The sequence below is a fragment of the Euprymna scolopes genome, unplaced genomic scaffold (genome assembly GCF_053919585.1).
Source record: "Euprymna scolopes isolate OS-2025 unplaced genomic scaffold, ASM5391958v1 sca657, whole genome shotgun sequence".
Taxonomy (NCBI): Eukaryota; Metazoa; Mollusca; class Cephalopoda; order Sepiida; family Sepiolidae; genus Euprymna; species Euprymna scolopes.
In genome coordinates, this window is record NW_027633721.1 from 16,269 (window position 1) to 33,486 (window position 17,218).

Consider the following 17,218-nt stretch of genomic DNA (forward strand, 5'->3'; position numbering starts at 1 on the left):
GGGGAACAACCACCACTAGACGACACGCGGGTGACGTAAGTGTTACATATATATATATATATATATATATATATATATATATATATACATATATATATATATATACATATATATATATATATATATATATATACATATATATATATATATATATATATATATATATATATTGGGAGATATAAGTGAAAAAGTCATAGACAAGGGGCTGTAACTCTTACATGACTTGAGGGTACATTAAAAGGATCACACCAATATCAAGGTTAAGACGTCAACATGATTGATTTTTATGACTTAACCCGATTTTGTTTGTATTAGTGTAGAGTTGAATGTAATAATCAAAGAGGAAAGCGCCCCCGTGTGTGTGTGTCGTGCGGTCATACAACTTACCTTCAGATGGGATCTGAGAGAAAAATTAAAGATGGCAGCCATGGATTTATAAGGTGTAGTCTCGTGGAATCTCACGAGATCTCATCTTCCACTGCACATGTATGCAAATGGAATGGGGTCAGTTTTCTGATAAAATGTCTGTTGGCAGAGGCAGTGGGGAGAGACGTGCTGGAAGTTGAGAGAGAAAGTTGTCAGTGATGAATTCTAGCTGGACTTTTGCGTATTGTATTTGGTTTATTTTGTTTTGCTGTTTACCAGCCCATTTAACGTCAATTAGTGATACTGGTCTCTCATTTGGCTCTTGTTGGTCTGCTGCTTCCATCTCATTATGTCTACTTGTTTCATTGTCTGGGGTGAGACTCTATCTCAGAGTGGTTGCAGATGGTGCCTCTTTGCTGTTGCATTTGGAAAGAGTGTTTTGATCATAGTGTTTGGCATATAAAACAAAAGTTGTGGTGGTATTGCTGTCTGTTTGCATTTTTCACTTCGTACGACCGACCAGTCAACCTTTTCCTTACTGTGGCTTCCTTGCATTCTCTTGCATGAAGTCTTAGAGGTTGGACACAGACATTGCTGCCCACATGAAGTTGGTTCAGTTTTCTGCCTTTGTCCTGTTGCCTCAGCTTTTTATCTTCTTTCTTTTGTGCCTCATGATGCGAGTAAATGTAGCTGGGCTTCAGCAACACCTCTATGGTTGGTACTGTTGCCTTTGTTCATCGTCCTAGTAACTTTTGTGCTGGACTAGTATTGAGACCCTCGGTTGGTATATTCTACATGTTTAGTAGTCCAAGTAGTAGGTCCTTTCCCAAGGTCTTGCACTTCTGCATTAGATGCTTCATTATTTTCACAGCCGCCACAGCAGCACCGTTTGCTTGACTGTTGCCAGGGGATATTGTTTCATGATTAACACCCAATATTTTTCAAACTTTCGAAATATGTTAGATGAGAATTGGGGTCTGTTATCCGAAATAAGAATGTCTGGTATACCATACCTGGCAAAATGGCCTCTAAGATGACTGATCACTGCATCCGAGGTTCAGTTGTTTAGCTTGTCTACTTCAAAGAACTGCTATGCTGGTCCATCATGACTAGATATTCACTTCCACCCCACGAGAAAATGTCAGCAGCAACTCGTTGCCAGAGTCCCTTTGGTACTTCTGTGATTTTGAGTGGCTCTGCTGGTTGATGATCTGCATATGTTGCGCAGGTGGAACAGGCTTGGATGTATTTCAGCAGACATACCTGGCCAAAATAACACCTTCCTTGCTCTTCAGATACAAGAGTTTATGCCAGTGAGATATTTTTATTTCATTTCCGCTCTCAAAGAACAAGGTATGACTACTCTTTGTCCTCTTAGTATTAGTCCATCTTGTGCTGTCAACTTGTCCCTGTAGCCAAAGAAGGGTTTTACTGAATCAGGCAACAGTCTTTTGTTGCTGGGCCAGCCTGTTGCAATAACCCCGGCTAATATCTTCATGATAGGATCCTTCAGTGTCTTGGATCTGATCTCAGAAAGCCTGTGGTCTTTAATGGGGTACATCATTAGATTATTTACCGTCATGAGCTCTTCTGCTTTTGGTTTATCTATAAGCACACTTAAGAGGGTGTCTGCTAATGGGATTTCTTTTCCTGGCTTGTATCTGATAGAGAAATCATAATGTAGAGCCGTTTAGCTGCTTTTGCTAGTGGCTTCTAGCAGATCGACACAAGTGGTTTGTGGTCAGTGAGGACATTCACTTTCCTTCCATGCATATAATGGTGAAATTTTTCCAGACCATACACAACTGCAAGCATTTCTTTTTCAATTTGGGCATATCTTCCTTCGGTGTCTGATAGGGAATAGCTTGCATAGGCGACTGGTTGCCCTTGAATCAGGGCTGCTCCCAACCCATACTCACATGCATCATTTTAAAGTGTGAATTCGTTAAGTCGGTTGTAGTAGGATAGCACTAGCACTTTGCTTATCATGTCTTTGGCCGTATTGAAGGCTAAGTGCTGTGCCTCTGACCATGTCCATGTGACATTTTTTTGTTAAGTCATGGAGTGGCTTTAAGATTGCCATGAAGTTGGGGATATATTTCCCAACATAGTTTATCTTGCCCAGAAATCTTCACATATCTCCAATAGCTTCTGGGTCCGGCATGTCAGTCACAGCTCTGACTTTTTCTAGGTCGACTATTATACTCTCCTTGATGATGCGATGCCCCATGAAAATGATAGCATCTAGGCCTGTTTTAAACTTTTCGGGTTTTAGCTTTATTCCTATTGTCTGGCATTTTTAGAGAAGGCTGTGGAGTCGTCTGTCGTGTTCCTTCTGCTTAGTTCCATAAACCACCAGGTCATCAGTAATGACGATTCCTTTCATTTCCTGGAAGTGCTCTACCAGCTTCCTTTGAAATATTTCAGCTGTTGAGTTTAGACCAAACAGTAGTCGATGCTAACGGTATCGGCCAAAACATGTTTAGAATGTGGGTAAATTGTTGGAGACTTCATCAAGTTCAATATACCAATACCCTGAAGATAGATCTGCCTTGGTGAATATCTTTTCATTCCTCATGTCGTGGAGAGTATCTTCGAGGATAGGCATGATGAAGTGTAACATTACTCCAAAAATGTGTTTTTAAAAGAAATTTTTTTTTTTATATACAATTTGTATTCAATTTTGTTTGAATTAGATCTTTTTGGAAATTTTTTTCTGCTGCTAAAATAGGCATTACTGTGATATTCATTTACAGCATAAAAAAGGTGATCGCTTATCTCCCTCTCACTACAGGCCAATAAGTCTCCTGTGCATCATGAGTAAGTTGCTGGAATCTGTGTTAAATAGAGAAGTAATCAACCATCTCAGCAAAAATAATCTTCTTAGTGACACGCAATATGGTTTCCGTTCTGCTAGATCAACAACAGATGTACTTACAGTTACATCTCACAGGATTAGCAAATCTTTCGACGGAAGCTACCTTTCTAGGGCAATTGCTCTTCACATATCAAAGGCCTTTGATAGAGTATGGCATAAAGGTTTACTTCACAAAATCTCCAGCTATGGTATAGCTTGAAATGTCTTCTCAATTATTAAATCATTTCTCTCTGATGGGTTCATAAGAGTAGAGGTTGATGGGCAGAAATCAGAAACTCACAGTATTAATGCTGGAGTCCCTCAGGGGTCCATCCTGGGCCCAACTCTTTTCCTGATCTACATTAATGATCTTCCAAATCACATCCTTACATCATTCGTAGACATTTATACTGATGACACTACTATCTATGGTAGCACATCTAAGACCTTAAACGACCAAGTTCTCTCCGATTCTCTCTCCTCTGATCTTGAGCAAGTGATACAAAGGGGAAGGAGGTGGCTTGTTACTTTTAATGCATCTAAAACTAAGCTTTTATCTTTACATCATCAACGTTCTGATCCCCATCTGGCATCAATTGAAATGAATGGCTCTGGGAGGCCTCATGTTTTGACAAGCTTCTGAGCTTGACCTTTACTCCTGATCTGAAATGGAACACATACATTAAATCCCTTGCCAAGGCCGCTGGAAAAATGATGGAATCCTTCTATCGATCCAGTAGATATCTCACTGCTGATGCAATTCTCTATCTATATAAGAACCAGGTACATCCAAAGATGGAGTACTGTTGCCACATTTGGACAGGAGCTGCTAGAAAGGACTTATCCTGCCTTTATAGCGTTCAAAATAGACTTTGTAGCCTCGTAGGGGATGTCCTTTTCTCTTCCCTGCAACCTTTTTCTTATGGAAGAGATGTTGCGAGTTTGTCTCTGCTTTATCGTTATTTTCATGGCAAGTGCTCGAATGACTTCCAATCTATGGTCCCCACTCGCCAAACTTTCACAAGAAACATCCGTCTAGCAGAAAACACTATCAATAATTTCCCCCACTCTTTATCTGTGCCTAAACCTAAACATAGATTCTATGAACAAAGCTTCTTTCTTAGAACTGCATGCCTATGGAATTGTCTCCTGCTTTCCAGCTGACTACAATATGGTTGTCTTCAAGTCTAATGTAAACAAGTTTTTGATGAGGTGTTCCATATAAGTTAACAAATTTACTGAACTTCCATTACTAACGATTAATATATTGTCCAATTGTCTACTGTACACTCTTTAACCCTTATCTTCGAGTGGCCTCTTGGCCTTGATAAGTGGTGATGCCTATGTAAAAAAAAACCTTGTAAAAGTAATCGAATTTCAAAGAAAGTAAAAATTTATCCTAACCCTTTCAACTACTTTCAACTAACTTTAGAACAACATTTCAGACACATTTGGTCATTATAACAAAATCCTACATTTCATCCTAGGAGCAACACTATCACAATTGTACCATCTTTAGAGGAAGTAGTTCCTATTTTCATCCTAAATATTAAGTCCTCCTACCGCCCCCAGTCAAGACCGGGAGAAAATATACACATTCTACAGATATTGTGCTTGCACACTTTGTAATTGGATCATAAACTCATAGACATAACATACTCTTTCCATTTCCCAATTCAAAAATAATAAATTTTCCCTTTGCAAATTCTGCCGATTCTCATTGGCTGAGAGCTGACAATTTGATTATTCTGGAATCTACATCTTAATACATAAACGAACACTCCAGAACTTTTCAAATGTGGTGGCACTCTCCACGAGAAGTAATCATTTTAAAAAAACAAATACAGACATAATAACCACTCATAAACAGAAAATTAAATACTGATAACCTTACATTTACCTATGCACACATTAACAACATTCTACTACCCCCCCCTCTCCCAAACAAATCCTGAAAAAAATATGTATGGCTACTGTTGTATATTTTTCGATTTTGGAGCAGCTTAGTGAACCTTACACGATGCTATTTTTTGTTTTCTTTTACTTTGTTTTATAATGGGCCGTTTTTTATTATCTTTATTTTACTTTTTTTAAATGTACTTTAAATATTGGCGATTTTAATTGCTTACATATTTTCCTACGATTAGCTAGATTTCAATCATATTACTTATTTTGTCCGCATTTTGTTTTTATAACTCAGTAACTGCTTAAAAATAAGTCGACAGCCCAATATTTTATGCAGGTAGGTTTTAAACTAAATTACTTTTCCTATGAAACCAATTATTTGCTATTTGTTTTATTTTAGACCAACTATACTTTCTGCGCACTATTTTGTTTACTTATCTTTTCTGGGCTCATTATCGACACTTCACATACATTAACTTTGTTTACGTTTTTTTTTGTATGTAAAATTTAAAATCGTGAGAAAAATCTAAAATCATTAAATTATAAATCAATTTTGTTATCATAAAAATAAAATTATTAGATTAATTTTAATTTGCAAAAGAAAAAACATTGCGAAAAATCCCAAATCAATGAATTATCAATAAATTTTGTCATAAAAATGATTATTGTTTTATTTTGATAATATTTATTAAAGAAAAATATGTTTTCTTTCATTAAAATTAAATAGTATACACAAATTATGTCGAATGTACATAAATAATTTTTTATAGTGACAAAATTTATTGATGTTTTGCTGATTTTGGATTTTTTAGTTGTCGTATTTTGTTTTGCAAATTAAAATGAATCCAATCATCCTTTTTTATGACAAATGTATTGATAATTTATTGATTTAAAATTTTTCAATCCATGTTTTTTTTTCTTTTAAAATCAAATATAATTTTTAGATCAATTTACCAAATAATGATCTTTTACAAAATTTATTTACATTGGATAATTTTACATTTTTCTTTTAATGTTTTATATGCAATTAATTTTACTTCTTCTGTTAAAAATTATAATCAATATAATAATCGTTTTCATAATGAGAAAATTTATGAATATTTAAAATCTTAAAAAGTGCAACAAAATGACAATTACATTTTCATTTGTGCATAAGGCACATCTGATTGAGTGTAAATAATTTTTTTTTTTAATTCTAGTGTCTTCCTTTACAGAAATTTTGTAAAAATCTATGAAAAACACTGAATGTTACAAGTCAATAAGCAGCAAAGACAAATATAATAAAAAAGATATGAAAATAGTGCACTGAAAATGAATTCTGTTCATATTGCATGAATCATATTATTTTATTTAAAAATCGACTTTGAAACTCAACCAAATTATGTGCACCATTGATCATTAATATTTAATGAAATTTGATTCAAAGATTATACTTAGAAACTTGCACATAAATGTATGAATACAAACTATTTGATGCCCTCATGTTCATATTTATACATTTGCTTTAGAATGCTGTATTTGTGACGAAATAATATATACTGACAGGATGTGATTAAATAAAAATTCAGAGCTTCAAAACAAAATTATTATTATTATTATTGATTAATTTAAAATCAGATTTCCGGTAAAATCTTAAGTCATAAATTTCAACACGTGTTGAGGGAGAATGAAACATTAAGGCAAATAAATAAAAACAAACAATTTTTTTTTTTTATTCAAGCAACTATCAGAAAGAAAATTTTAATTTATTGTCATTTATTGTTTAATTTGTTGCATTCATTTTGGTCAATATTTTTTTATTTTGGAGCTGCAATTATAAATATCAAATTTGCAAAAAATAAAGTCACTCATACTCTCATATCATACAAAAAATGAGCTCTCCACTCCTTGGCTCTGGCCAAAAGGAGCCTGTTCAATAAAGCCCTGATGGATTTTGTATGTGGTGTTGGGTCATAAAAGACTTTAGCTTAAATCGTTGATCTACATTCTATGATTTTTATATATTTAAAAAAAATTTATACAAACTCTTTTATGTAATAAGAAATATAAATATAAACTTCCGCTTTTTTTTTTTGCTTTTATATTTTTATATTATTTATTGTTTTGTTTAATTAAAAAATTTTTTTTTTTTTGTCTATAGAAGATGGCACTATTACGATTTTTTCCCCATTTTGTGAATTGTTATCAAACAACAGTAAAATCTGGTTTGTTAACACAATATGTAAAACTCGGTAAGTACCAATACTTATAATTTAATAGTATCAATTTTGTAGCAATATGGCACACTCTCTCTATATTCACATACCTAATTTTGCATTGATGATACATTTTTCAGAGCTGGCATATTTTTCATCACACTAGCTTACTCTGGGTCTAGTCCTTTCACATCTTTGTCTATAATTTGACCAAGATATTTGTTGTTTTTTTTTCCATGAAATAAATCGTATTTTCCCTCCTTTACTTTAAATACATATTCCTGGATTCTCTTAAATAATATTTCATGTATATCTGATTTGTGTTGCTTGGTGCTTTTGCTGAATGTCATTTATGTAGGTTGTTAAAAATTCTGACTATTCCGACTATTACTTGCTTAAAAATGGCTGGTGTAATTTTAACCCCAACTGGTAATCATTTCGAATTGATAAAAACCTCTATGGGTATTTACACAAAGTAGCTTTGAGCACTCTTCGCCCACAGGTATTTGTAGATAGGCATTACTAAAATCAATTAAAAAAAAGTATTTCCTCTATTTACTTTAGCAAAAATTTCTCCTGGAGCTGACAGAGACAGATTTAAGAAGAAATATTAAAAAATTCTTCCTACTGATTCAAAGTTTCTAAATATTTACATATTTTTTGCAAAGTTCTGTTCTGATACTTGATGAAGAAACGGTTCTCAACTCAGATAATTTTTATTTTTATCTCAATCCAGATTTTTTCCATATTAAAAATTTTTCTGTATCTAACTCTGCTCTTGTGGGGGGGGGGTGTAAATAAAAATATGTGTAAATACATACATCATAAGCAACAATATTTTATGCAGAACAAATATTTCGATATGTTAACTAAAAAAAAATTATATTCAGCATTGCATGATGTTGTATGTTTTTATTGTTTTAAAATTGTCTTTCCCTATGCATCTATTATTGCTTTCTATTTTATATTGATTTTGCATTTGAAGGGTTTATCCTGTGACAATAAAAAACGTGTCTATTTGACGAGAAAGAAAATTGTTTTCAAATGGTTCACAATCATGTGAACAATTTGAAAACAATTTTCCTAATAATAAGAAATGAATTTAATGTTTTTAAAATCTTTTGATACCTTGTTCTGTAATTTTAGAAGTTCTCCATTTCCATGTTACTGCCCACTTCTTTCCATCAAGTTTTTGTCTTTCATTTTGAAAATGTTGGCTGATGACATCACAGTATACATCTCCAAACTTAATCTCAGCTTTCTTTATAGTCACACGTCCCATCTCACTGATTATATCCATTCCAATTATGACATTGATCAAGAATGTGATACATTATAATCACAGTGGCACTTTTACACTTGTACTCTACATACTTTTAGTTCTACTTTTAGTTCTTCTCTTTTAAATTTTATGTTCCTTCTGTCAACTGCTTTCACAGTGCCACTCCTACCACATCCACCCATAAGTTTGGAATTGATTAAAGTAGTGGTGCAACCGTTATCAACAGATGTATCATTACTGTATTATTCACAGTTACTTTTCTCATTGAAAAAGATCAGTACTATGCCTTCATTCTATTGCTTGGATTGCTACTGGCATTGAAGCTCCCTGAGCTTGAGGACAATCCATTGCAATGTGCCAAAACTTTTCATAATTATAGCACATTATTATGGTTGTGACTAGCACCGTAAAATCTTAAAGTGTGGTCCTTGACACCTAAATCACAAATGCTTACTGGTTTCATTTAAACCTTATTTCTCGGTATAGTGTTTTGTGCACTCACTGCCACTCTCAACCTCTTTTGCTAAAACCCATTGATCACTTAGGAAAAGCATATCATTTTTAATTGTATATTTTTTAAAGATTTCATTTTATGCTGGAATTTTTTTAAAATTTGTCTCTTTCTGTAAATAAGATAACTCCTATTATTGCTCTCTATTGATTTTATATTTGAAGAGTTTATCCCGTGACAAAAAAAAAGGTGTCTATTTGATTAGAAAGAACAGAAAACAATATAATAAATATACTAATCCATCATTATACGACTGTGATCAGTTTCAACTTGAAAAGTTTGTGTGTACCTATTTCCTTTGTGCATTGGTTGTAATGTGGTTGGTGGGGTCTATTTTACTCATATATATTTTTTCTATATTTTTATTTTAACATGATAGTATGCAAATCACCAATGGTCCATTTATCCTCTGCAATGATTCCTGATGATGTACGCTCTCAGTTTTCGGAACTTTCTGGTGGCTCTGTAGATTTAACAATGGATGAAGAATCTGGTATTGCAAAAATTACTCTCAATCATCCACAGAGGAAAAATGCTTTATCAGGTAATTTTATTTTGTCAAATAAAGATCAAATCACTTTGATATTGGATTTTAAATACTATGACTTTACAGTTATAATTAATTAACCAATAAAATGATAAACTTTATGAAGTTGCTTGAATCAAATCACTTTTAATCAAAATTACTTTTAATCAAAATTACTTTTAATCAAAAGTAATTTTAATCAAAAGCAATTTAAATTAATATTAATTTTAATGAAAAATGAATTTAATCAAAAGTAATTTTAATCAAAAGTAATTTTAATCAAAATGTTGGTTGATTTCTTATTTTATATATTTGTTTGCTCATCTTTATTCATTCCCTTATAAGAAGCTAACTAGAAGTTAAAATTTTGCATACATCTTTTTACATCGAAATAGACTGCCCAAAAAGCTTTGGGAAAGATTTCTTTCAATTCATTGCATAGGAGTGTTTACAACATGACATTTATGTGGGTGTGCTCCAGAGATCGATGCTTGGACCATTATAATTCCTGATATTTATAAACGACCTCCCTGATAAAATTGTGTCTGAGATAAATATATTTGCTGATGACACCATGCTTTATTTTACATGTACAGGAAAAACGAATGCATACATATCCAAGGTAAAGTCTGAAACCTTAGAAAATGACCGCCAGTCTGTAGTGGAATGAATACGTAAATGGATGGTAACATTTAATGCTCCTAAGACAAAGCTAATTTCTTTTAACAATTACAAGAAACCACCGGTTGCCATGACTAATAGCACTCTACCTAAGACTTCAGCTTAATATTCACAGGCAGTATGAATATTGTGGACCAGGAAGAAGAAAGACACAAACTCAGGATTAAATGAAACAAAGTGCATTGGAGAAAATAATACAGCAAATAAAGAAAGTAGTTGAACATGTGTCTAACTGCCAAGAATTTGACAGAGGTTGTCCAAACCCCAAGAGGCATGTGCTCCTGGTAAGAGGAAGAGTTCATTGTAGTCTGGAAGATAGGTGGCATAACATTCCCTTTCAAACCTTACCTTTGCAGGAGTTTCAATATCATTTCCTTTTAAGATTAATAAAGATAAGATTTGGAAAGTTCTGTTAGAGTGTTGGGCTATTTGAGTTATCTTTATGTTGAAAGTGTGACATATGGTACCCATAACTTCTTCTTTTTAGGAAATACTATTATCATCTGACAGTCATTTCCTAATTTGATTTAAATGTCTTTTATGAGAGAACTGATTATGTAAACCATATTTCTCATTCTTTGTAATTAAACTGGATTTGACTTTTAATATCATCCACTTGTTTCTGAATGTCATCTCATTTTTGTTTCATAAGTTTGTCAGCTAATTTGGTTTTCTATTTTGGCGTTCATACAACAAAACAGCAACTGGTATAATCAGATCAGTATTTGTGGTTCGAGTTAACATTGGTTTTTGCCTCTTTCTTAAAACTTCAGCCTCCTATTGTTTGTGTTTCAAAATAATGTCCTTTTGATGCTTGTAAAGTTTTTTATTCTATGCTCACTCTTTAATTGTTCTCATTGAAGCCGCATGATTTCTTGATGCTGTTTCGAATTATATGCTTTATTTTTTTCAGTGTCTTCCTTGATTTGTTGCATGAGCTTCATTTTTATCCATTTCATGTCTTGGAATTCTATTTGATAAATCTTCAGTCGTTTTTCATAGCTTGATTTTGAAAGAATTTTGCATGGTGCTTTTTTGCTTGTTGGAATTTTTCAATTCACTCTGACATTCAAATTTTTCTGAAGTCATTGACATAGGCCGCCCGAAAAAGCTTTGGGAAAGGTTTCTTCCATTTCCTTTTTTTAGTTTTTCTGACTCGATCATCAGATTTTCTACTTTCTGGCAAAAAGTGTCTATTGTAAATCCTATAGATTAAACTGTTGCATCTAGTCTGTGCTAAATAAATTGCTTTTTTAAGACAAACATTTGGAATTTTTTGATAATTCCATTTAAAGTAAATTAGTAATAATTTCACCCTCAGATTTAACTTTTGTACTTGTCACCGATCTGACTATTTTCTTGTTTTTTAGCATGGTTGGTTTATCCATTTCTATGCATGCAGATTTATTATGGATAAGTCAAATCCAAAGTTTAGTTGTAGACATTTTATTCAGGATTTTTACCTTTCTTATATTTGTGCTGTTCTGTTCATTTATTTTTGTAGATTTAATCTGACTTTATTTCCTTTATTCGTTCTGCAATGTGAAATGCCCAACTTTATTACAGGTTTTAAAACAGTATGCATGATCCTTAAACCAATGAAAGGAACCACAACAGAAACAGGGGCTAGGTGGTAATTTTTCCTGATTTTTATTTGGGTGACATGTTTTTGTAAAAGAGTGAAATAAATCTCTCTTTTTGGTTTGATTTGTTTTTGAAGAATGGTTGAAATTTGATTATGCAAACAATGCCTGACTCTTCACTATCTTTAGAAATTTGTTTAACACTTACAAATCTATGTCAGTTAGACTGGGGATGTCCAAACACGGAGAGGGATACAGTTATTTATAGTAAGAGGAAGAGTTCATTGTAATCCATAAGGTAATTTGAACAAATACATAGAAAACATTGCTAAGTTTACTGCAAAAAGATAGGCTCTGTCAACTATGCTGGAAAATTCTGATTAACTCATAGCACTGATGTCAATGAAATGACCCTGATTAACTCAACAAGGTTTGGAATTTCTTGCTTTCTCGACTATACTAATATGCAGAAATTTAAATGAAATGCAAACAGACATCTCGCTGCTCAACTTCCTACTTAGAGTGTCCCTGTAGGCATGGTTCCTAATTAACTGCAGCCTCGTACAGTTTGATAGCAATTTACCTTGTTCGGAATGATTAAGTTTTTTCAAAAGATTGTTTCACTTCTTTTTCTCAACTCAAAATCGTCATGGACATGGAATATGTGTCTACATTATAGATGGCTTTTCATGTGGTATGGACATCTCCAGAGAAGATTCTAAATTGCCCTATATGTGGTTCAGAGTAGCACTGACTCACAGCACCATGTTCATATTTGCCCTCTATCATCCCCATAACAATGGAGTTATACAAATTGTTCATGAATCCATCTGTATGCTTGACACTAATGAACAGTATGCAAGCTTTCTTGACCCTTTTCTTATAACTTGCCCAGAATTGTGCTCGTCCTCCATTCTGTCCCATTGGGATCTTCTGATCACTCAGTTAAGATAAAAACAAAATGTAATAAGTCCTCAAATGTATCTCTCCATCATATTGTATATTGATAGTCTATGGCTAATTGAGATAACTTTCGGACATTTATATCAGATATATATAGAAATGAGACAAAAAAATGGAGTTTCATTCTATATTAATAAACAACTTTATTTGTTATTTTCGTTAGTAGCTCTAGTAGAAGAGAGAAACGGGTTTGTAGGTTGAAGTGTTCTTGTGTAAAGATGGAATTACTATCATGCCAGCTAGTTGAAGGAGAGAATAGTTCAGTTTTGTTTACACATGTTTATAGCTAGTAACCATTGGTACAAATGAAGCCGATTAAAGGAAAAAGAAAGGGAAAGGTATTCAGTGTGTTCACGTATTGTTGTGGATGAGTATGTGTGTGTGTGTCAGTGTATGTTCTTTAGCAAGATAAAAAATGTTCATTTGGGTACATGGAAATAAATGGTAGAAGAGAGCCATTGATAGCTTGTTGTACTCACATTCGGCCGATGTGTGCTGCTGACAGAGCAGCGAGAAAAAGAGGAAGAAGGTTTTAGATTTCACTTTTTATATACTCTGTCACATGATTGAGAGCTAGCATGTGATTGGACAAGCCAGGGAGAAAATGGATTTCAAATCTCGAGTCAAGAGAATTAGCTTCTGTCTGTTTGTAGCAAGTGTCAGCTGCTACATATACCTCTGCACTCCATGTTTAAAAAAATTGTCCTCTATAGTATCTGGCCTGACAGAATGGTTAATTGTCAGTATAGACCACAAGAAATTCCAGCGAAAGCCTAATAGCCAGCCTTGGTTCACGCCAGAATGTGCTGCTGCCATTATACACAGAAATCACTATTTCCATTGCTTTCAGCAAAATAGATGCTATGAAACTAAAGCCAATGTTAGGACTGCTAGCAACTACTGTAAAAGAGTAATAAAGAATGCAAGAGTTTCGTATGCTCAGTACGTGAAGTTTAAAGTAGCTGAACAGTGGCTTGGTTCTTACCAGTTTTGGTGCAAACATGGTCCTGAACAGAGATGTGTCCTCTATCCCTACCATCATCAATGGACCTGATGTAATTTCGTCAGCATCTGACAAAATAAAATTTGTTGCCAAAAACTTTGCAGCAAAGTCTACCCCTTTTGACCATGGCTGTCTACTCACTGTATTTTCTCCTGTGACTAAAAACATGTTCTGCAATATACAAATATTTGTGCATGATGTTGCCAAGCTTATCAAAGACCTTAATTCCAGTAAAGCAACTGACTCCGACGACATTCCAATCATAGTGCTCAAAAAGCTTCAACCCATACTTACAAAGCCGTTGCCTTAAGGAGAAATGCTTCCCAACACCCTGGAAAACTTCATCAGTTTGCCTTGTATTTAAAAATTCCAGAGATCAGTCATGTGTCTCTCAGTACAGACCATTCAGTCTCCTTTGTATCATGAGTAAGTTGCTGGAATCTGTGATAACTAGAAAAGGGGTCAACCACTTCAGCAGAAGTAACCTACTCAGTGACATGCAATATGGTTTCCATTTTGCTAGAGTTACACTTGATGTGCTAACTGTAATATCACACTGAAAAATGATTGGTGCAACCTTAACTCTACCCACAAATATTTGTAGAAAAGCATCACTAAATTCAATCTTAAAACTTTTTTCTCTATTGAGTTTAGCAAATATTTTTTCTGAACTATGCAGAAGATAGTGCATGGTTCAATTCTGTGGAGAAATCTGCACAAACATAGACCTATTTACTTTTTTTTTACATAGATTGTCGGCAAAGACAATACTCCTATCTTTTTGAGTCTATATAATTCCTTAACAATCTGATAAAGAATTAAAATAAACCTGTTCAGTTATCTCCGGGGGTGGGGGGGGCTGAATATATATATATATATATATATATATATATATATATATATATATATATATTCAGCCTCCCCCCCCCGATATAACTGAACAGGTTTATTTTGATTCTTTCATCTTTAGCATTTAAAGTTTCAATATGTTGACAGAAAAAAGTTTATGAATACTTGTATATTCCATAATTAAAATTTTTCTATCCAATCCATGCCAAAGAGGTTGTTTGAGTTGTTCAGTAGAAACATTTTTATTTCAAAGTTTGTATGTAATGTTAGTGATTAGCTTGCCTTTTAATATTATTTACTCCTTTTTTATACTTTACATAAGTTTTCTTATTCTCATCAAAGTTGGTTTTACTATTTTTTTCTGCATTTGAAGATTATTATTGATAGATATGAATTAAGTTGTTTATTGAATATTTTTACCTGCACAAATTTCCTGATGTTTTAAACTTTATCACTGTTAGCAATTTTAATAAAGATTTTCTTTTCTTTATTTTTAATTCTGCAATGTATACTTTTGTGTCCTATGTGACTGCAATTTGAACACCTTTTCATTTTATATGGACAATCTTTGTATCAATGAAATAACTCACAACCAAAACACAATTTAGGCGGTGTATTGTTTTTTTTTTGGTTAATCAAATGTAGTTGGTGAATTAATTTTCTTTTTTTACATATTTTCTAATATATGGCACTCTGCTTTTCTCAATGTTTCTTGAATATTTGCAGACACTACTAAAACGTTAGCAATCTTCTGCAATATGCTTATGTGTTAAACCAGGTTCATTCTCTAGTTTGAGAACCCTTCGTCTGATTTCAGTTATCATACTTGATACTAAACCCTACGATTAGACATTGCAAATTGTTAGCACTTAACTCTAACAATTTGAAATCATCACAGTGTTTGTTAACTACATTAGCAAAAGTAGGGTACTTGTGCATTTAATGAACCAGACGTAACTCAGCATTTGCTCGCCTTTGTCCGGCGCATGACGTCAACAGCCAGATAAAACCAAGCGTTGCCGATAAAATAAAAACAACGCTACAAAATAACTGTAAAATGAAATTGTAAATGTACAAACATCCAAAAATAAATAAATGAAAAGCAAAAACCTACCGTTCATTTATGTTTTTTTTATTATTAGTATTATTGTTTTAAATTGTTTTCTGTTTGCAAAATATATACATATAAAACATTTTTTGTAAACAAATAATAGTAATTACTTTTTTTTAATGAAACGTTTTTTTTTTTCAACTATTTACGAAAAATAACCAATGAAAATGATATTTGTAGGATTTTGTTTTTTAAACAAATAATAGTTAGTAATTTTTTTTTTGTGAAACTTTTTTTTTTTTCAACTATTTACGTAAAAAAAAGAAAAAATCGTAAGAAAAAGGAAAGGAACAAAACTTTTTTTTTTTAAACCAGAATCCCTGCAAGATTTTTTTTTTTGCCAGGAGCATATTTTCTCAGGAGGATGTATTTTCCTCAGACTTTTGGAGGGCATCAGACGACAAAATGGATGGAGATGAGATAGCGAATGTGATAGGAAGCTCCTTACCAACCGGGTAGCTTTCGGCATGTGGGTTAATATGGAGTCAAACAGCTGTCTACCAAACTTTTGTCTCCACATAAACTCTAAACGATATGTGTCCAAAAGCCCCCAGTTGGTTCCGCATTCTCATTTATTGTGCTGCTTTGCTTCCTTCCACATCCACTGCACATGATTTGTTGTTGCTTGTATTACGATGGGATCTACAAAATTAAGGCTGTGGTTCACTGTTAAATGGTGATACCCCTCCTCTCCTCCCACTTTGCTGTAAGCCCTCCAAAAGTCTGATACGTCCGTGGTCCCCGGCAGAATCTATTTTCTTATTAGTGGAAGGAGGGTTTCAGCATTCCTATTTGGTACGTTAACCAAAAACCCTAATTTTTTGGTGGGGTCGGAATATCCACCGACCCAGACCGGTGTTAGACGTCTGCCAATGTGTTTCCGGTTATCGAAGAAGACAGACTCGTCATTTTCGACCATATGGCCTGGGCCTCCTATCTGCTGGGGATTCCTGAAAAAGTAATCCTGGCATATATCTTGCAGGAAATTCTTCCAGTCCACAACTGATTCCTAGTCGCCGCCATCTCAAACGCCCATATCGAAATTCTTGTCTGCTGCTCAGCGCGTGCACGTGCGGCGAGTTGAAACTAAGTGTGCAGCGTTTTGATTGGCTGATGACCATGTTTCGTCAGACAGCAGCTGTTGACATCATGCGTTGGACAAAGCTAAGCAAATGTGTTATGTCTGGTTCGTTAAATGCACAAGTACCAAACGTAGTGTTCTTTTCTTGTGAAATTCATACATTTTGATTTTTTTGTAAAAAAGAGACATTTTGGAGCTAAGCAATTTAGTTAATCATTGCACCATTAAACAAATGTAAGATTGTTTGTTTTGTTTTTTTGAGTAATATATAATTGAGGAATTTGGTATGTTCAACCATACCGAAT

At 33.6% G+C, this 17,218-nt stretch overlaps 1 protein-coding gene across 1 annotated transcript; it reads left to right on the top strand.

Moving 5' to 3' along the window:
- The first annotated feature begins 7,211 nt into the window (after positions 1-7,211).
- LOC145275211 (uncharacterized) lies at positions 7,212-9,743 on the top strand. The gene is made up of 2 exons (XM_080127639.1): positions 7,212-7,359; positions 9,496-9,743. Exons 1-2 carry the CDS (start codon positions 7,272-7,274, stop codon positions 9,741-9,743), a joined length of 336 nt encoding a protein of 111 aa, XP_079983765.1. The 5' UTR covers positions 7,212-7,271.
- Positions 9,744-17,218: the final 7,475 nt, after the last annotated feature.